We start from the raw sequence: 21,061 nt of genomic DNA on the forward strand, positions 1-21,061 counted from the left end.
CTACTCTAATTTCAACCAGTTTTTTAATCTGTCATTAAAAACTGAAGCCACAAGATGTTTATTTGGACTTGTGAAACTGAATTTAAAGGAGAAATTATTTGATATTAATAATACGTAATTTAGAAGATGATATGCGCCCCTCTCACCAAGCAGGTTAAATTTCGATAAACATGAGCGTACGGACGACAGCGACATCACGGCGCTCGGTGCCGGCCAGAGAAACTTGCGGGATCACTTGAACCGAGGAGGACATCCGAACGGCAGTGAAACGGGATCATCGACGTGTGAGGCGACTTAAATGAGCCAAGTGTGTCAGGGGATATTTGTGGACAGCGGCGGTGGAGGGTCTGGGAATACAGCCATCAGTGTTGATCTGCTTGACCCCGGGTTGTTGTGTCTGCGTCAGACACAGCTGCTTTGTGAGGGCCAGAGGGTTTCGACTGCAGACCGACTGATCCGTCTCGCTGGTCGACTACTGTTGTGATTATAACCAGTGAAACATGTTCATATATCCAGATGTCAAGGCTGTTTTCTGTTGTTGCTCTCAGATGCATCCGTGTTTCTTCCTACTAAAGAAAACAAGTTATTCATCCGTCTGCATACATAATTCCACAACGGTTGTAAGAAATGAATTCCAAGACGTAAAAATAGACAAATTTATTGATTAGTTTGATCACTGTCTCCAGCCGCGGGCTCAGTTGTGCACAGTTTCACGTAAAGTCCAGTGTTCACCTCATTTCAGCAAACATGCAGGTTCAGGTTCATGCCATCGTATCCCGACCATCCGTCTCTCTCTCGCCGTTATCACCCATTGATTTTGAAGGGATTAAAATGGTCTAAAGCAAGCTGAAGCAGCAGTGAACGTCTGCATGGATAAAATCAAAACAACGCTGTTTGCCGTTTTGAAATATATCCTGCAGACGTGGGAGGATTATTGTGCTCGTTTCTTGTTTTTACTGACATTAACACCAGTCTGCTTTGGGAGTTTCTTATTTTATTTTAACTTAGGGATGCTTAAAGGTGCATTAAGGAGTTTTTCAACTTTAAAAATACTTATTTTCCGCCACAAATATTCAATGGTGTGTACAATGTGCCCTGACATATTCATTGCAAGTACCTGGTCTGGCACCAGAATTTTTTTGGGGAGAATTTGAGATATGTGACGTAATGTGCGCTCCCGCTGGCCTGATTTGCTTAGCTTTTGTTTTGTCCGCCATTACTCCGCCAGACGCTTAGCGAGCAACAACTGAGCAGTATTGAGGATGGATCTTCCAGAAAGTAAGAAAAAACTGGCTTCTAGCACTGCCACAACTCCAGCACAGACCCACCAGGCAGAAGAAACTTAAATTTTACTCGAGCTCTACTGAAAGAGCGAGGAAGGAGTTCCCCTCTTCCGTGCACGTACATGGACGCAAGCCACAGGCACGAGCGTTTCACTAAGCTGCAGTTACGCCCAAGGCCTGCAGGGGCCGTTGTTTCTCATAAAACGTGCAAACTCCTTAATGCACCTTTAAATAAGAAAGGCATTTCAAGACAAACATACGCATTTCATAAAAACCCAGTGTTTAAAGACTCAACATTCATCAGCGGCTCGATGAACACACGAGCCGCTCCGACAAGCGTCTGTCACACGTTTCATGCTCAGGCTCTAAATGCTAAATCAGACGTCTCAAACAAGCCCGTTACACACACTAAATCCAACTCTGCAGATGGGCATCTTCGTTTCATTTTTCTTTTCCCTTATGTGCAAAAAACTATAGGATTGAAAAGGTCATGTTTAGCACCATCAATTGCTTTAGACTTCAGTTTCCACAGGAGATAAATGCTTATCGGAGGCATGGCACGGCGTTCTTTACATGTACTGTAAACAATAGGAAACACAGAAGAAACTAACGGTGAACCGAGGGAGAAAAATAAGTTAGAACACCACATGAGAAACCCGTTACTTTACATGTGCACATTGTTCAGTGATTAAAAAAAAAAACAGCAACCATGGTTTATTCCTGCAAAACATTGTCATAAACAAATAAAACGAGACAGGAAAAGAGTAACATCCCTGTTCGTCGAGGGGACAATGCACTTTCATCAGCAGCCCTTTAACATTTATTGGGTTCTCATGAAAGAAAGGCTACAACATTCAGTATCCTGATCCAACATTCATGTGTAACAGAGGAACAGCTGTAATCCAGCGACGGCCCGGTAACACGAGCCCGCCAGCCATGCTTCGGGCTCGGTCATGTTGAGGCCAGAGGCCGCTGCAGCTCCAGCTGGGACTCCAAGGTGACCCTCTCCTGGTGAACCACCTGCAGCCCAGTAAAGAAAAACAAAACAAAAACATAAAACTTGACCTTTGAGCACTGTGGTCTGAACAGGATTCACCTCGGGCGCTCACCACACTGTTTGTTTTGTCTGCCATGGTGACGAGATTGTTGAAAATAAGGGTAAAACTGCCAGCGAGGAGCGCATACCGTCACCAGGAGTACGGAGGAGGAAGATACTGAATTCGTCTTTAAAAGCTGCAGACGACCAAAAGCTGCAGAGTGGATTCACTCAGAAACTGGACTCATTTTAGGAATTATGTGAAACCGGTGCGCGGTAGCTTCAGATGTAATCCCACTGGCCATGCTAGGTTTTCCCGCTGCTTTAGTACAGCTTTACTTAAGCCTCTGTAGATATTTCTACATTACCTGAACACATACTGGCTGTATTTGTAAGGATTTATCACAGACAAACCCAAGTTCCTTGATAATTGACATTTACACGGAACTTCACGAGCAGTGATGAACAGGATGACTGCTGTGAAGCAGCAGGATTCCATCTGGGAACAACTGAGTGAGAAGCAACACTTATCGAGCAGCCACGATTTCTGTCCGAAAGGCAGCAAGATTCATTTTTTCCGATGGTACTTCATCATGCAATGCAACCCGAATGTTTGATGATATTTTCAAGCGTAAGACGTTACGCTATCGGATCAAACCACCAGAGTCGCAATACTGACGTTGATAATTCTATTTGATACTGGGATATTAGGAACTGCTCATTTTTCCAAATGAATGATCAACAGTTTTTTTATTAGAAGGCAACATTTAATCCGTTTTAGCAACATTATCTTTTCCTTTCGATGTACGAGGTGGTCGTCAGTAAGTGCAGCAAACCCGCAGAGGATCCGACTGTGGTTATAATAACTGACGCTTCTGCCACTGAAGACTCAGGAAGCTTCTCTAAAAACAGACAGACAGCTGTAACTGCAGTACATCTACGGCTGCGAAGCTCTGCCAGGTAGGTCCTGAGGAGGACTCTCTACAGCGCTGTGGCCCGTTGGAGGGTTTGGGAAGTGTGATAAAGTGCCGAACAGCGACTCGGCCCACTCAGCCGTCGTCAAGTATCTGGTCAACATCACGGGGCAGGAAACTGCGATTCCACGCAGCCGCCGGTCTGAGTGGACACTGCGCAGGCTGAAAAACGACACAGTCATGAGTGGAGCAGTGCCACCCAGCCTCCTCCGGTCCTCAGCACTAAAAGATAAAGTACCAGGCATGAGAACAGTGAGTGAACGGCTGCTAACAGAGATCTCCATTCATCCACAAACAAGCGACTGTAGCTCCTTATCATCGGAGGGGATTTTCAGTTTTTGTGAAATGTCAAAAAAAAAAAAAAAAAAAGAAAAAGAAAAAAGAAAGACACCTTCCTTCGAACTCTGCCTCCTTTCCCTCAGCACACACCCTGTTGTAGTTGGATGCCTGACCGGCCCGATCCCTATTTCGAAGAGGACAGTTGTGGATGCCAGTGGGTAGTTTGGTATTTCGACAAGCCTCCGCTCTATATAAAAGCACATATGCCTTTCTCTGCAGAATTCCACGGATGCTTCAGCGACCAAGCAGAATTAGAACGGCGAAAAAGAAAATCATGCCGAGTGATGATTGGATTACAAAACCCTAAATACCGAGAAATCGCTCCGTTTGCATCATAATCAGGAACGGCACAAAATGGGTCATTTGTTAGCAGCTATTTTCTCCTTTTTTCTCCTTTAGCCTCGGCTGTGTTCGAGCCATAAAAGCGCTGCATGTGAGCGTGAAGGTTTCACTCCGGGATCATTTACGAGGAGAATGACAGGCATGCAGCATGTGCTCAGAATGTCAGTGTGTGTGTGTGTGTGTGTGTGTGTGTGTGAGTGTGTGTGCCACAGGCAGATCCCCAATGCAAACAGTCAAGTCTTTGCCATTAGTTCAGCTAAGAGTGATGGTGCCGGGGGGGGGGAGCGGACGGTTGAGTTCGGGCCTTTTCACCGAGTCCGGCCGCCGGGAGCCTCAGCTGTCAGTTGCAAATGAGCAGATTCAACTTTCGACAACACAGTCGAGAATTTCTCGCAGCGGTTCACACGGACATCACTGGGACTGCAGTCGAAACGTAGAGGATGGATTATGTTTGTTTGATTGAACTGTCAGATTTGAAATTCTGCACGCAATCCGTGCGTGTCGAGTGTGTGAACTCTTCAGATGTGCTTTTCTCTGAGCGGCCGGGCTGCTTATCCCATTTCACAGCGCGTCACAGGAGGTGGAGGTGGAGGGAATGTCAAATGGACGCGCACTCTCTCAGTAAAACACCCGGGAGGAGCACGCCCATACCTACAAAATGCGCCGGTTTGAAAGAAACGGACAGTGGACGAACCTTGAGCTGCTGCTGGAGCTCACTATTGAGGCGTGTCAGCACTGCGTTGGTTTCCTTGTTCTTGCGGATCGCCATCTGGATCTCCCTCTTCTGTCTGGACAACAGCCTGCAAGAGTTTAATCAGATTTTTTTTTTTTTACCAGCTTTTAAAGTCAATTTCAATCTGGATAAAAAGGCAGAATGCGATCGTAAAGTTGAAGAATCTACAAGTAGTCTTTATTTCTTTCCATCTCAACAAATGCCAGTGTTTATGAAAGGAATAAAGTGAATAAACTGACACAATGGACGTCCGCAAACCGGACACAATAAGAGGAGCAAACCAGGCTATGCAGAACCCACTGTGGCTTTACATTAATCAGCCGGCCCGTTGCCGTGAGGCTCCGCTGTTATTGATGGTCACGTTCTTTGGCACTGACAGTTTCAATGAGCTGTCTGGTCAATGAGGAGACAGAGGCACACATGCTAGAGTCATTACAGCGAGTTAAAGTGTGCCTTAATGTCTGCTGAATTCCCCCCCTTCCCCACTGGGTTTCATGAGTTTTACGATCACTCCAGATTAGGTACTTTTTTTTTTAGAGGGTTTTTCCTGAATTGTATAAATTACTGGTTTGGGCCACTAGGAGGCGCACAGCAAGTTTTTTCGACTGACACTTCATCTCCTCATGAGGTCAGTGAGTTAAAGTGACATTAGTGTTCATTAGGACTCTCTTTTTTGTGTAAAATCACATTACAAGTTGGAGACTCAGTGTTGTCGACATTCAGCTTTTCTCTTTCCAAATGTTCGTTTGTTTTTGCTCAAATTTATGATTAACAACAAAAACTGTCTTAACATGCAGGTTGGTTTATAGCAAACACTACTTTTCTCCTGCTAACTATAATATAAATAAACCCGTTTCGTGTCCGCCTGCCCTACGCCTGACTCCACCTTCCCCTTGCTTACTGTTCTGCACTGATCAGCTGAGCAGCGGCTGCTCGGGCCATGCTGGCAGGTTTGGAAGATATGAGGCCTTCTGTTTTGTCCCTGAAACTAAAATGAGTTAGGTGACAATAAAAGTATTGTTCTCATTCACACAACACTTTTATGGAGATAATAGTGTGACTGACTTCTGCGAGGCTTTGGCAGGGACGGGGAACTGTGCGGCTGATGGTGGTGTGGTCTCCAGGTTCTGGCTCTCTGGATGGTATTTCCTACGAACTGGCTTCTGTGGCGCCGGACCATGAGCAGCGCCAGTAACGTCCTGGGGGGTAAAGCAGAATAAAGCAGAGATGAAGACACTTTGCCAGCGCTCTGGCACCGATTTCATTGGACCAGCTCTGACCTGCTTGGACAGATTCGTCAAGTCTTCAGTGCTCTGTCCAAACCTGGAGTGCGGCCCCTGCTCGTCGGGTTTCACCGTGCTCTCCTCCTGCGACGCAATCGAGAGCAAGACCTCATTCAAACACCGGAAGATCTTTTCACTGCGTCTCCGTGCAACATTTTAGCCATTATTCTCTCTTCAACGCAGCGTTTAGAGGCACCGCCGCTGTTCAGCGTGTCGACTTTGGACTTTAGAGAATCCGATCCACTAATTTCTGCAGGCTGCAGTCTCCATTGTGGCGGCAGCTGAAATGCCTGAGCTCTTCTGATTGATTAAACAGGCTCCTGCAGTAAATTGCACCCAAGCAGCCTAAAAAGTGCATTTAGCCGAGGAGTGCAACCCACTCGCGAGTAAATGGCCCCAGGAGTCGGCGCTCCGCTGGACGTGAAACACAACCGCAGCATGGAAACATTTAGAGGCGCTGTCGTGGTTTTGCTACAGTGGCAATAAAACACAGGATCCCCAAGAGCAGTGCGTGTGGTCACATCAGCTGGAGGTCATGTCGTTCTGCTTTTTTTTTTTCCTTCAATCCGGCGACTTGAGGGCGGATTCTTGCAAAAAAAAAATAGGTGTCAAAGCTCTCACTTTCTGAGGAGTGGATGTCGTTTCATTCGATGCTGAAACTGTGAGCGTTTAAAAATATGAGATAAGTGACGCTTGTGAACGCAAGGAATAAAAAGAAAACACATCTTTCACCCCACTGAGTGAAGGTCAGTTAAATACATTGGCAATCAGAAAGTTAGAAACTGAGACTGAAATAAAAACCGGACGGGAAGACAACGCACTGGATTAACTGAGCCAAAGATTCCTCATGAGCCAGCTGGTCTGACAACACATATGTAAACAGTTGAAAAGTGAAGCTGTGATCCTTTAAAGACACGGACATGAAAGAGCAGCAGTGAAAGTTTACAAAATCACAGTTTTAGCTTTAATGTGGTGTGTTGAAGCAAAAGTTAACAGTAGAATTTTAAAGCTGAGAGCAGTGCTGGTCGGGACCTCACGATCCGGTTGGTCGTCCCACAGATGTCGTCGGGACCAGAGTTTGACTGAATTTATGAAACCTGAGGTCGACTGGAGTGCGGTCACGGCGTTTCCTCGGTTTCCACGTAGCGGATGCTGATTGTTTGGTTTTGTAATGAGATAAATAATAAATGAACGAAATAAAACAGGATCTTGCCTTGTGGGCTCGGGCCCTAATTAGGAATACAAAGAAAGGCAGGTGGGAACCGGGAAGGCATCTTAGCAAGGAGAAAAGCAAGGCCAGATCAAGGCATAATTAAAGACAGTCGTCAACTTAACGTACCGCAGGAAGCAAACTGCCGCAGGTTACCACTTCGCCCTCACGGAAGCAAATTCCAAGCAGGTTAAACTGATATGTCATTCATCACTACTTAAAACTGAAATAAGAATTAACCTTAAAGGAATCCATTTTTAATGCCACCCGAGTGTAAAGTCTGTCAGCCGGGTCGGGTTCGGTGAAATGTGTGCGTACGGGTTACAGGGGGACGGCGGTACAGCCGCCAGGCAGAATACAACCGATTATACAACATCTGAGAGTACAGGGATATGTTTGCATGTATTCTGGAGGGGCTGTGTGACTTTACCTTCTTGTTTAACCTCAACTACGTCGGTTTTGGTAAAAACTAAGAAGAAGAAAGAAAAACGTCGGGGGGGTTTAAAGAAAGGACCTCCATGATTCAGTCCCACAAGCACAAATAAATACTGTACAAAGCTGTGTAAATACAAACCCTTTGTAAAACTGTATTTACTGGAAATGAGTCTGATTAAAACAATATTTTGCCATCTGCGCACTGACTTTATCATGTCCGTGGGGTATACACCTGATTTAACGAAACACACACACATGCGACACACTAATTGGCATGTGAGTCATTTACTGCACAACACTAACCGAGTTTATAAGATGAGTACATAGAAGTCAAGCACAAGGCCAGTTCAGTAAATGTCCTGCAGGTCGAGGCGCTCTGATCTAAACCCTGAAAGCCATTAGCGGAGGGAGGACGCGTCCCAATATGGAGCTCGTCTCTGCTTCCCAGATCGGTCAGCCCAGAGCGGAAAAGGGAAACGTTAAAGGCCCTTCTTCACAGCAGCAATCCACACAGAGGAAAAGGAAGTACTTTTTCTGGACGGACGTGAAAATACAAAAATAACAACAAAAGTTTCACATAAACTTTAGCAGAAGAGACAAATTATGCAGTGAAAAGTGCAAATATATGTAAGTACAGAAATTCTGCATGAGGATTTTTTAAAATAACTTGAAAGAACTAAATGAAACACTACAATTAAGCAGTTTGATTTGTCTCTTTTTTTGGGTGGAGAAGTTGACGGGGCAAGTTTACAATATAGAAACTTTTTGCAGCTATTTTCTTCTCTCACGTCTCATAAAAACTTAATGTCATCCTGCACAATACGGTTTCTGCTTCTACATGAAAAATAACATTTATTAAAGATGTAATGCAATAAAAAAAAGGAAAAAAAATATTGTAGAACAGAGTATAACTCTACTTCGTTATCTTTGCCTTCATAGATTGTGAGACACAAAACTTCTCCCACAAGAGATTTCCTAAAAGTGTAAGAAAAGACCAAAAATACTGACTTTACAAATGTCACTTCATTCTTGTGTTGGACTATGTGGCTCAAATGTTGTGTTGCACTTCATATTTTGTCGAAAATATTGTGAAGTTTAAAAAGCTTTACATAAAACTAAACTGACTAATGTGTGTGTCCATATTTCACATACATCTAAACATTTTCCACAAACTGAACCGCACATGACGAGTGGGGAAACGGCAACACGGGCTTCTCGTGATTTCTCAAAGAAATCATCCTTAACAGATTTGTGATGCAGCCTATAGGTCCATCCTGTATTGTCATATTTCAGGAGGATGTTCTGATTGTAGAGGTTTACTGGCTGCTGCTATGCAGCAGGCTGTCGTCTGTTGTAGCGAGACAACAGCTTTGGCGGTGGAGATAAGCAGAAGTAAGACTATAGAGACACGGTGCGTCATATCAGCCATAAATAAACCACTGATGTCTTTATTTACTCGCAGGCCTGAGCAGAGCAGACTTTGATGTACGCTGCTCTCATAACCTTTGCAGCTCGAAATACAGACTCGTATATTTGGCGAACATGACCTTGGCGACACATTTATAGTGCAACACGTGTGACGGAAAATCGTATTGAGGAAAAGGCTGAAATGAGGAGTCTGCCTCAGACACTTTGTCGCTGCTGGGCAGACAGAAAACAACCCCAGCTGTGGCGCAGGAGGGGCAGGAGGGGCAGAAGGCGGCGACACACTCACCTCTTCTCGGAAGTGACTGAAGTCTGCAAAGTTTGGCTGCTGCACTTTGTTCTGGGGGGTTTTCTCGCTGATAAAATGAGAAACCTAACAGAAGAGATGCAAGAAACTGGTAAACCAGAGCTCCACTTCAACATCCATGCGACTCGTTTACGCTCCTGGAGCTCAGAGGAGCTCAAAACTGGACTTACTTGAGAGGTTGATGGTCGAGGTGGGAGGGCTGGAGGTGGCAGTAGCCATCCGCTCTTTATCCCTGAAGGAAAAGAACAGCTTCCATGTAGAGATCAACCTGCTTTATTATACTTTATCGCTCTCATCTGCTTCACCTATACAGGGAGGGCCAAAGGAAACCAGAGTAACTCTAAACCTGACAGATCCAGAATAGTCTGAAGCTGAAGTTAAAAATATACAGATAGAATAAATAAAGGGTGATTTTCCTTCATGATCTCAGCCTTATTTGTCCATGTCTGTCATCTGTAGCGCGTCTTTAACCCATTATTAATGCACTCGTGAACAATAAATTCTGCCCCTCTATATTTCCGCTTTTGTCACCTCTGAAAGGAGAACTGTTATGAAGATAACGTCACGCCTTCGTCACAGAACGCGCCGTCACCTGCAGGTGAGCACAAGCTGAGCTCCGGTCATGTAAAACCAGCCACTACAGGGGAAACTAAACACGTACCCGGTGCTGTCCCCTGCTGGAAGAACTTGTTGAGGTCCAGCGAGGACGCCCTGGAGTGGGTTTTCTGCGGTCGCGGTGGAGGGGTGGGCGGCTCCTCGGCTTTCTTCATCGCATCTTCAATGGAAGTGCTGGAGTAGGACCTACAGCAGATAATGACGGTCAACGACCAGCACCAAACGCCGCTTAATGCTTCCCTCTGCCGGAGCGGTCTCTGTTTCACCTGGGCCTGGTTTTGGTCCGCATCTGTGGGTCCAGATCTTGGGGCGGTTCTGCCAAGAAGGACAACAAAATGCGCATCAGGCCGCAGACTGTGTTTGGACTGTTCGAAATGGGAAGCAGCTACTTCTCTTCTGCCATAAACTGTAACTGCAGCTGTGAATTAAACCTCATTTAACAACCACATGCATCAAAACCACCATGTGTGTCTGAACTACATCATTCAGATTTTAACTAAATTGTCCTTTTTTACCAAAGAAAACAGGAGAGAAAAATTATGTGTTTAAGCATCACCTGGCCTCTCAGAAAAAGCACCCAGCTGGAAGGCCTGCTTCTCTTTGGATGGCCCCGCCTTCGCCACGCCAGAGTCCGTCGACGCCGTAACAAAGAAATCTGAAAGAAAAGTGACAGTACAGGAACTTATTTCAGTTTACTGCTGTATAACTGAACTGCAGTTAGTGTGTTAGTATGAAGCAATAACAGTATTTCACTTGATAACTTTGTGTATTTAATTTCAATAATTTTGGTCTTGATGAAAAAGGGGTGAAAAAAAAAAAAAGCCAAACTGTGACTTTAGAAGAATACAGCATTTAATCAGAGGAGCTGACATGTATCAGGTCTCTTAGCATTTAAGAATAGTATGGATTAACTGCTCATATTGATTTGAATAAAATATTTTACCTTGCTTACTGGTTTCTTCTTTCAGATCCGGTGTTATTGTGGCCAAGCCTGGCTGGAGCCGCTCGATGATGTTTCTATCCTGCAGAAACACGCCGTACACCACACTCAATCACTTCCTGCACAAAACTGAAATATTGTTAAGTCTGTCAAGCATTTTAGGAAGTGAGGCGCTTCCACAATTGAATTCGGCTTGGCTGCGGTGAGGCATGATCACACTGCAGCTGAACTCATACGGCCCGCCTCATGCCCAGCCTATTGGTGCCCTCTACAGGAAGTGAAGCAGATTTTTTTCTCACCATCTGACTGGGCCTGGGCTGTGCATCCTCAAAGACAATCAAAGGCTCTGTACTCTGCCAAAAAAAAAACAAAACAAAGAAGAAAATGATGCACTTTGTGGGACTTTGCGGCGTATGAAGAAAGAACCGGACGAAGCCCGCCATGCCGACTCACTTCAGGAGTGTCGGGTATGTCCTCCTCGAGCTGCGTGAAGCCCGGCCGCAGGGTCGGAGGAAGGCTTTCCGGAAGAGGATAGCCATTCTTCCGAGCCACAATCAGATGAAATGCAGTGCAGAACTCAGAGAAAGTGAGAGCTCCATCTCTGTCCACATCACTCAACTCCCTGAAAACACAGGAAAAGATGAAGATGAAGGCCAAGCTGCACTTCCTGATATACTACTCTACTATTATTATTTTATTCTGAAAGTAATGTAATACTGTTTCTGGAAAACATATGAAGGCATTATTGCACTGAAGGTTCTTCCGTTAAAGATGGCTGATGTCTTTTTAAAAATGGGGCCTGTGTCTGCTCCAGCGGGCATGTCGAGGCACTTGGCTGAGAAACACCCAGTTTGACCCCCGAAACAAGGACAGAGAACACCGCCACTCAGCCACTTACCAAATGTGGGAAAGCTCTGGGATGGGGAGCTTGGATTTTGTGAAAAAGTTCTTTGCTACAGTCCCTGGAAACAAAGGCAAAGCGGCGTTAGATTGTGATTCCTGGTCTTCACAGCGGTGCAGTCATTCTGGTGTCCTCACCCAGGATTAGAGCCTCCAAGTCAGGCTGCAGGGTCTTGAATTGGTTGGTGTAATACTCTAGCTGTTCCTCCGTGATCCTCCAGGGGTCATCGTCAGTGTAGTCTGCAGCGCCCTGCTGATCCAGCCTCTCCACCGACGGAGCCTGAGCAGAGAAGTGAAAATAAGACACACCTTGATGGAGAGCGTCATCGCGGCGCTGGTGAAGGATAAACCCATCATCCGAACGAACCCGAGCCACGGCTGGATGCTCCACTGTGGATTTGGTCCCGTATTTGCTGGGCGAGGAGTGCTGCTCCAGCTGAACGGTTGGCCGTGAAGAATGCTTGTTTTCATACGCTGAACGACAGGCAACAAAAACACATCTTGATGAAGTCGCAGAAACTCCCTTTGCTCTATAAAATATGATCTGAGGGAACGAGACGAGTGCAAAAGGGCCAGAGGAGAGAAAGTGCAAGAAGCTGAAGGAGCAGACACGTCTCAGCAAATCAGTGTATATTTTATATACTTAATATTCAGTTGTCATGTTGTGGAAGTTCCCAGTAGGGATCTTTCCTTGTATATTCTGAGAGTAATTCAAGTTAAAAATGAAGAGTGGAGATAATTTTTTAATTGAAATTTACTATCATTGAATGTAATAAAGGGATAAATGCACAACATAGTGCGTGGTTCACAGTACATGAGGAGCAACTATAGGTTTTATCTAAATATTCACCGTGTTTTGACTCAAGTCAAAGCCTCTGACAGGCGCATGTCAACAAACAGTGTAAATGATTCTCACAGCGGGTCATAATATTGTTTAATTAGGTTAAAACTCAGGAAATTTCAAATTCATGTGCAACATGTAGGCTTAAAGCTAACATGTTGAAGAGGATGCTGGGAATCTGGAGAATAACGCACTAAAGAATGTCGGATCTCACCGGTGGTTGAGTCAAGGCCGTTCCGCTGCTTGGTGTAGGAGTAGGTGCGGTAGGCCAGCGGGGAGCGCGGCGGTGAGCTGCACGGTGACCACGGCGGGGACCAGGGCTCCTTCCAGCAGACGATTGATATTCATATTGAAGACAGTCGTTTCACACGGGACAATCAGTAGTTAACAGTTGGTTAATGACATGTTAGCAAGTTGGTAAAAATTGTTATCATGTGGAAAAAAAAGTGTGTGTATTAGAGGCAAAGTGAATTTTTTGGTGGACTGAGTTTTTTTTCCATCACGCTAGAAGACGCAGGACGACTTAACATCATCAGGTTTAAGTGACACAGACAAATATTTTGGCTCAGGCTTCCTTTCTAAGTTGTAAAAAATATTGACATTGAGATGATCAACATACAGTTTGTGCATTTAAACCACACAGTGCGGCACTGAACGTTTCCTTGAGGCTCACCTTCTTTTCTGCGCCGGCCTCCAGGTGTCTGAAGGCGCACCTGTCGGCTGGCGTCCAGGACACGGAGCCCGAGGCAGACACACCCTGAGCGTCCACGCCCGATGGGACGCTCGAGTATCGCAACTCCGTCTCATTCTTCAGCCCGACAAATCTGGGAAGAGGTAGATCTGCAGGCAGACGAGGATAATTTGAAGCCATGCAACCGTCCCACCAGTACACCATCTCTTTTACATTCATGCTGACCAGACTGGCTCGAAAACTGAGGACCTTAATCAGGACAAGCACCTTCAGCACAGTGAACGTGAACATCTGAACACACTTGTCATAATAATCCATCCAGCTATGCGGAGAAAACAGATTTCCCCTTTGATCGGGGCGCGCATGATTGTGCGCTCTTGTAAATAAGGGCAAACCCACTTAGCCCTTTCCATGCGACTCCCAGTTCATCCAGATTAGACCAAATCCAGCCATGTTCAGATAATCTCCTGATCCCCTGTTGCTCTCATAAGACGCCTCCTCTCTCCGAGCGGCAGACTTACTGGCCGTCACACTCTCCAGGCGAACGGGCAGGCCGGACTGGGCGGCGGCGAGCAGCTTCAGCGCCACGTAGAACTGAGGCGTTCCAAAGTAGCCCAGTCGCTTCGCTCCGCACACCTCCGTCACCTGACGGAGACAGGAAGAGCACGACAACCTTCGAATCAAAATAATGAACACAGCTGATCTGTAAATTTACCATGTAACTGTATGTATGAATACACACACACACACACACACACACACACAAAAACAATGACAGTCATGTAAGAACTTTTCCATGGTGTTTATGCTCCACTGAGATATATAATCTCAGCAGCAGCAGAATAATCTGAAGCATGTGGTGATATTTACACTCTTGTCAAGATTAAGCGTGGTACAAAATACGGCTTGTAGTGACAAAATAAGGCTCGAGGAAACAGCATGTGAGGGATCAAGCGGTGCAGCGCGATCTGTTTATCCTGTGCCCTTTTGATTAGAGGTACAATTACTGTTTCAGGAGCAGCAAAGAAGATTAGGATTACACAGAACAATCCCAAAAACCTCCCCCCCCAAAATATAGCCCCAAAGAGGCCCGAGCAGGTCTTCTGACAGGAAAAGGCAGGTTTAGGAAGTGAAAACTAGCTTTAACTGATTTTAAAAGGAAACGCTTGCTGTTTGTTAAAAGTGCAAGGGTTTTTTTTTTTTTTTTTTTTCATTTGGTGTGCCGCCATCAAACAAGTTGTTTAAGGATAATATAAACCAAAGTAGAAAACTCTTGAAACTCTTTGAGTGTGTCAGTCGCAGCTGCTGCCATGTGACGTATCCGGCTAACAATGGCAGACAACGGTTCTGCAGCTGGACGCTGGGCTGAGACAAAGGCTGCGCGAACAGCCAGCCGCCTGCTGAGAGTCGACACCACAGAGATCACCCGGTCATGAGGACTTCACAGACTTCATCTTCTTTGCAAAGAAGAAGCCATGTGTGAACGCACTCTGGAAATGTTTACGTCTAACAAATCTCACTGAAAACACTGTGAGGCAAAATGACCCACGTGTCCAGCAGACCGAAGAGAAGAGGAACCATCCGGCTCACGGTCAGCCAGCATTTCACGGGTTTGCATGAGGATCGGCGTGCGGACGGCGCTGATCCTGGAAAGGCTCTGTCAGTGCTGAGAGGAACACCGAGGCTTCAGAGCAGCTACAACTCTTCAACTACATAAAATGAGCATGATTAAAACAAGCAGTCCACTAATAAAGGCCGGGACTGTTCAGCAGCACGAAACCCTGAATCCAACCACACTGCTGCTAAAAGGAGCAGAGACGATACACAGCGGTACGAACATGCCACAGTATTACACTGATTGTTCTATAAAGGAACGCTGAAATGAACAGTCACACGAAGACCTTGAATAAAAGGAAATGATTAGTCTGTCTATGTTCCTGGAGTAAAACCGATACTCTACTGCTTTCATACACAGAAACCTTCAACCCTGGTTAACTCAGGTGCTGAAATGAAGAATCTAATCCTCATGATTCACCTGAACTGCACAGGGTTGCAAAAAGCAACGTCCCAATGACGGTAAAATAAAATTAAAATAACGAAACTGCACTTATCCAACATGAGACTCAGAACTGTCTGAGTTCTAAATTTTCTCTTGAATTTCTTTTCTTGAACCAGCTGCTAACCCTAATCATAATCCTGCAATTAATCGCAATGAAAAAAAAAAAGTATTTTACAGCCCTAATTAGTCATCATTAATGTGATTAATATTGACAGACTTTGAACAAAGCATATATATATATATATATATATATATATATATATATATATATATATATATATATATATATATATATATATATATATATATTCCCCCCACTTTCATTAACCTGGTTCACTGGAGGCTGCAATAGTAAAAACACCAGCTCTACACTGAAACAACAGGGTTTTGTTTGTTTGTTTGGTTTTTACAGTCAATTGACTGAAATGTACGGTAAGGTCAGCAACACACGCAGATTTTAATCAACAGCATCGACTCACAGACACACGACGAACATCCCACTTCGTCAATAACGCACTTCGGCGTTGAAGAGGTGAACTCGGTCAACTTGTGTAAACAAGGGATTAGAACCAGTAATTTAATGCTAAGTTTTCCTATAAACATCTGAAATCCAAAGGTCTACTGTTATGTAAATCAGAGTGAAATGCTGCACGGTGAAGTACATCACTTGCTGGTGTGTGTGTGTGTGTGTGTGTGTGTGTGTGTGTGTGTGTGTGTGTGTGTGTGTGTGTGTGTGTGTGATGTACGGCTGACCGGGGTGCTGTTAATACCCTTTGTCTAATGAGGCTGAGGGTCTGGTTGAGTGCATACGGGACTCATATTGCTTTATGAGACATTATTTCAGCTTGACCTGCATTGTATTCATTAGACAGCTCTCACAGGAACAGGACATCCAAAACAAGCAGAGTCCCGTGAGAGGCTGAGCAGGCAGACGGCCGAGGTCGGGTCAGCAGCGCCGGCGAGCGCCGCGGAGGTCAACGGAGGGAGATGGATCATGAGATTATTTCAGGAACAACGGGGAAGGCCTTGAGGAACCAGACTAACCGGTCCGGCCTATGGCCCCAGGGTGAGACTTATTTTGGGACGATGGAAAGATGCCAAGAACATTTCCGAGCATATAACGCCTTCACTGGACCTTCCTTAATATGAATAAATCATATCTTACTGAGCTCCCAACTGGAAAAAAAAATAAAAATAAAACCAGCTCACAATGGCTTTTGGCTTCTCTTTATTACTTTTGGATTGCTTCAAAACACTTTCAGGTTCCTGCACTGACCTGTTGCAGTAAATCATAGTGTTCTATAGGGTCAAACTGTAATGACAAGAAAATGAATACATTTTTTCACAAAATTAAACAATTACTACAAAAACATGAAAACAGTCTCAACATAAAAGCAATTTTAATGAAACCTTCTGGTTCAAAATACAGCGACATGTCCAAAAACCTTATATAGTCGTTACTTCATGCATGTTTCCACACAGCGTGGCCTTGAGGCTGATGCTGGTTTGATAGCAGTGAACTCAGGGGCTAGGTGTTGTGTCGTGCTTGATAATCTTAAGGAATTAGCTTAAAAAAAAAAAAGTTTTCTTTGAAAGTTTTAGAATTTGCTTGGCGGTCTGGCTGGGAAGAAGCCTCTTTATGGATTGGTTTTGGCAGTTCTGCTTAGGACTGATGTTTACCTCTCAGATGAAGCTTTTTGGTTGTCTCACAATGTTTTTGCCTTTGAATTCTCCTCCAAACCTTTCTGATCTCCTCTGCAATAATAAAAAAAAAGTCTGCTAGTTTTGTATTCTTGAGCTCTCTTGGATTGCTTTTGGGTTCGTTTTCAACCCTTTAAAGTTTCTTCACACTGCACTTGTGTTTCTCACCGAGTGCTTTGAAACACTGTTAGGTTACCCAGAAATCCTGCAAAGGCAGCCTGTGATTCTGGGTATTTTTCTGTGATTACACATTAGGGCAGGATTAAAACATTTGAAGTAGGAGTCATCTCACTTCACAGCTCTCGGTGAAGGACCACGGCGAGCAGCGCTGGTTAACAGGATGTGACAGCCTGAAATGAAAACACGAGGACATGCCGCGCACACTGCCAGACCGGTTTGGCGGCCACGCCTGTCAACACATCGCTGCTGCACAGGTGCCCGAACATACCTGAGAGCTCAAACACATTCCAGGGGCTTTAAGTGCAACCTGTCAACGTAACTCCAATATTTACACAAATACAGCGTGTATTTACTGACACGGGGGGAACTTGTTCAACACAACGTCTGGCTGAGGACGTCAGGCGCCACGATTGAGTGTTACAGCTTCAATGACAGCCGGGCGACTCGACGTCAGTAACAGCAGGACCTGAAGTCTGTGTGCGTCCTTGTTAAGAGGAAAACAGCTGATTTCACTGCAGCCTGAGGAGAACGAGCTTCTCTACTCATCGGTCATGAACACAGGTTTTAAGAAAACTGTGGAAAAAGTACATCGTTTTGAAGACATATGAGAAATCCCCGATGGTGGAAACTGAAGAGCCCCAACGATAACATGACACCGAACTCATCACGCAGCCAAGAGGAAGCAAACTCCGTGACTCGGCGTGACACGACGACCCGCGAGTCAACAGTGACTCTGGGAGTGATCCTGCAGGCATCCTGCAGCGGGGGCCAAACACAGCGCAGAAAGGCCCGTGTCAATCACCCCCGCGCGGTGGCGGCGATCCAGGCCGGACAGGAAGGAAGCGTGGCTCGCCGCCAAACTTCCTGACACCCACACAGAGACACAATAGACTGCCATCGCCGGGAGCCGGCCCCCTTGGGACGGAGGCTGAACCGTGGCGGCAACCTGCTCCGTTCTCCTGTACGCAGGCTCCTGTGATGCGTCAGCAAAAACACTTGTTGGTGTGTGTTGGAAACACTGAAAAGTGGCTCAACATAAAAATGCACGAGTCCATGATAAACATCTTTATATGTGAACTTGAATTCTTTCACTTTTTGAGCAGACTGGTTTTTCCAAATGCAGCATTTCAGACAGGTTTGCCTGAAGGAGCCATTGATTTCCACTGAATGAAGATAAAAATCACAGGAGCAGTCTGAATGGCATCACGTCTGTATTCCTGTTGGTTCAGTATCCACGCTGTTGACTGATAATGACTTTAAGGCTTTAGTTCCATAGACTCATTTTCACTAAAAAAAGCTGTGTGAATCTACTTCAACTTCGCCTTCTGAACTGGAAAAAAAATAGATACCTTAGGAATACAAATTCATTGAACAGGAGACTTTGTTTACAAAGGTTTTAGATTAATGTTTATAAAGTTCAGGACAGGGTTATTCTTCAACAACCTGAAGCTGTGTAACGGTTACCACCCATTATTCCCTGGAAATCCCCCAGAATGCCTCCAAAAAGGCCGCAGACGTGAAATCTTCTGTAACGCAATAAAATATTACAGTGAAGATAAAATGCTGCAGTAACTTCTTACATTATTGGCTATATGTTATTATGATAATGGCTCAATTATGTTATGGCTGTGCTGTCAGGTACTAACATTATTGCCTGTTGTCATTCTGTATAACAACCCAACTTAAAAACCTTTTAAAAACACTATTTTGTTAACTTCACCGTTGCCAACACACCTTGTGATCATTTGTTTAGGAAATTCAGACATATGTGTGGATTATTCAAGTTTCTTAGTTTACCTAGCAGAACACGTTAAATTATTTCTTAACCATTTTTTAGACTTAACCTCACACTGTTATATGAAGAAATGCCACAAGAATGAAAGACATGAGTGCAAAGACTCCTGACGCTAAAGTAAATGCAAAGACTGCATATTTCAAGAACTTCATCTAAACTATTGACATCCTGTCTATTTATTAATTTAGATTTCCAATGATACCATGAAGAGCACATAGGCTCCGTTGTTGATGGATGGGAAAAGCACAGGAGCAAAACACTAGAAACAGGAGAAGTGGTTAAAAAAAAAAAAAAAACTATCAACAGCAGACTGGAGCTAATATCTGACTGGCTAGAAACTAGATATTTTCAATGGTTTTTCCATATTCCTGGCAAAAATGCTTGTCTCAAAGTTAAACTGATATTGGCTGAAAGTAGTATTCATCTAAATCTCAAGTTTAAAAATCCAGATAAAGCTAAATTTACATTAGCCATCACTACTGTACCCCCTATTTAATTTAATTGTCATTAGTTAAGTCATTAAACAAAATTACAGTGTCTGTAATCAAAGATAACAATTAAAATGTTTGTGTAAGAGTAACAAATAGGCTAAAATAACCTTATGATGACAGGTGTGGCACTAATAATGGTGGGAATACTGCAAACCTGCCATCAGCAGCAGAACACACTAATGTCAGACTTCAGGTGTGGGTCTGTTCCTGATAGTAATGATTAACACGATCACAATTCACAACCTCCTAAAAATTCACTTTAAATACATGTATGGAGACACACACACACACACACACACACACACACACACACACACACACACACACACACACACACACACATTTTTAATTCTTCCTGGGGGTTTATCTCACTGCACTACAGCAGAGAGGAGGAATCCAGTCACATGTACGGCTTTATGGGGAGGCTGTATGACAGGGGGGTGAAAGAAAAGGAGGCGTGTGATCACACACACACACACACACACACACACACACACACACACACACACACACACACACACACACAATGAAAATATGTCTGATTATCACAGGAAGGAGAGCAGAGGCTGATGATCAGCTGTGTGACTGCTGGAGGATCACACACACACACACACACACACACACACACACACACACACACACACACACACACACACACACACACACACACACACACACACACACACACACACACACCGGGGTTTGCGGGAGCAGCAGCTCTTCACTCTTCATCACATGTGATGACCAAGCAGGCGCACCGCGCGCACGCACGCACACACGCACGGAGAGACTCACTTTATGCAGGGCTTCGGGAGGCAGCTGAGACGCCTTGAACAGCTCCGCCACTTTGCTGGACGACAGTTTCCCCGGAGTGTCCGCCTGGCACAGCCCGTGCAGCCCTGAGTAATACCGCTGCTCCTGCTCGCTCAGCGGGATGAAACTCCCCGCAGACGCCGCACCGGATTCCGGATCCATTCCCGGGACTGAATGGAGGGTCCGACGGAGACCCGCCGCAGCCGAACAGATTCAATACATCCGGGCAGCGGCTCCCGTTTCGGGGCGGAGGGGGTGTGTTTGGGAGGAGGTGGACGGTCGCAGCCCCCCCTGGAGAGAGATCCCTGTGAGGACGGACCGCTGCCTGCCTGCCGGCTCGGATCAGCCTCCTCCTCTCCTACCGCCTATTGTGGCTGATTGTAGCAGCGCCGCGCTGCGCCTGAAGGGGGCGACAGCGCACAGGAAGAGGCGGATATAAGAGCTCTTAAATTAATTATATATATATATTTTGGCACAATTTGTATTGAAGCTGTAATTTTGGTTAGAATAATGAATGATTCACAAGTGAATGAATATATGAGGGACGGACAGGAGTTTTTCAGTCACAGTCTGGACCTGATTGCACCGCATTCATCCACCAGGGGTCGTTCCTGAGCGACCTGGGGCCCTCGGGCCCTCTCTGACTGGACCACCACATTCCAGCAGCC

The 21,061-nt window shown here is 45.2% G+C and overlaps 1 protein-coding gene across 1 annotated transcript; it reads right to left on the bottom strand.

Moving 5' to 3' along the window:
* Positions 1 to 1,391: 1,391 nt before the first annotated feature.
* reps2 (RALBP1 associated Eps domain containing 2) lies at positions 1,392 to 20,738 on the bottom strand. Its single transcript, XM_030083819.1, has 19 exons — positions 20,376 to 20,738; positions 13,876 to 13,999; positions 13,337 to 13,503; positions 12,878 to 12,986; positions 12,190 to 12,296; positions 11,961 to 12,102; positions 11,821 to 11,884; positions 11,376 to 11,544; positions 11,222 to 11,275; positions 10,926 to 11,004; positions 10,539 to 10,637; positions 10,249 to 10,297; positions 10,029 to 10,168; positions 9,538 to 9,599; positions 9,350 to 9,433; positions 5,988 to 6,074; positions 5,773 to 5,906; positions 4,669 to 4,774; positions 1,392 to 2,303 (listed from the first exon to the last, which is right to left on the bottom strand). The coding sequence occupies exons 1-19, from the start codon at positions 20,553 to 20,555 to the stop codon at positions 2,235 to 2,237; spliced, it is 2,025 nt and encodes a 674-aa protein (XP_029939679.1). The 5' UTR covers positions 20,556 to 20,738; the 3' UTR covers positions 1,392 to 2,234.
* Between the last annotated feature and the right edge of the window lie 323 nt (positions 20,739 to 21,061).

This window comes from Salarias fasciatus, chromosome 23, assembly GCF_902148845.1.
Source record: "Salarias fasciatus chromosome 23, fSalaFa1.1, whole genome shotgun sequence".
Classification (NCBI taxonomy): Eukaryota; Metazoa; Chordata; class Actinopteri; order Blenniiformes; family Blenniidae; genus Salarias; species Salarias fasciatus.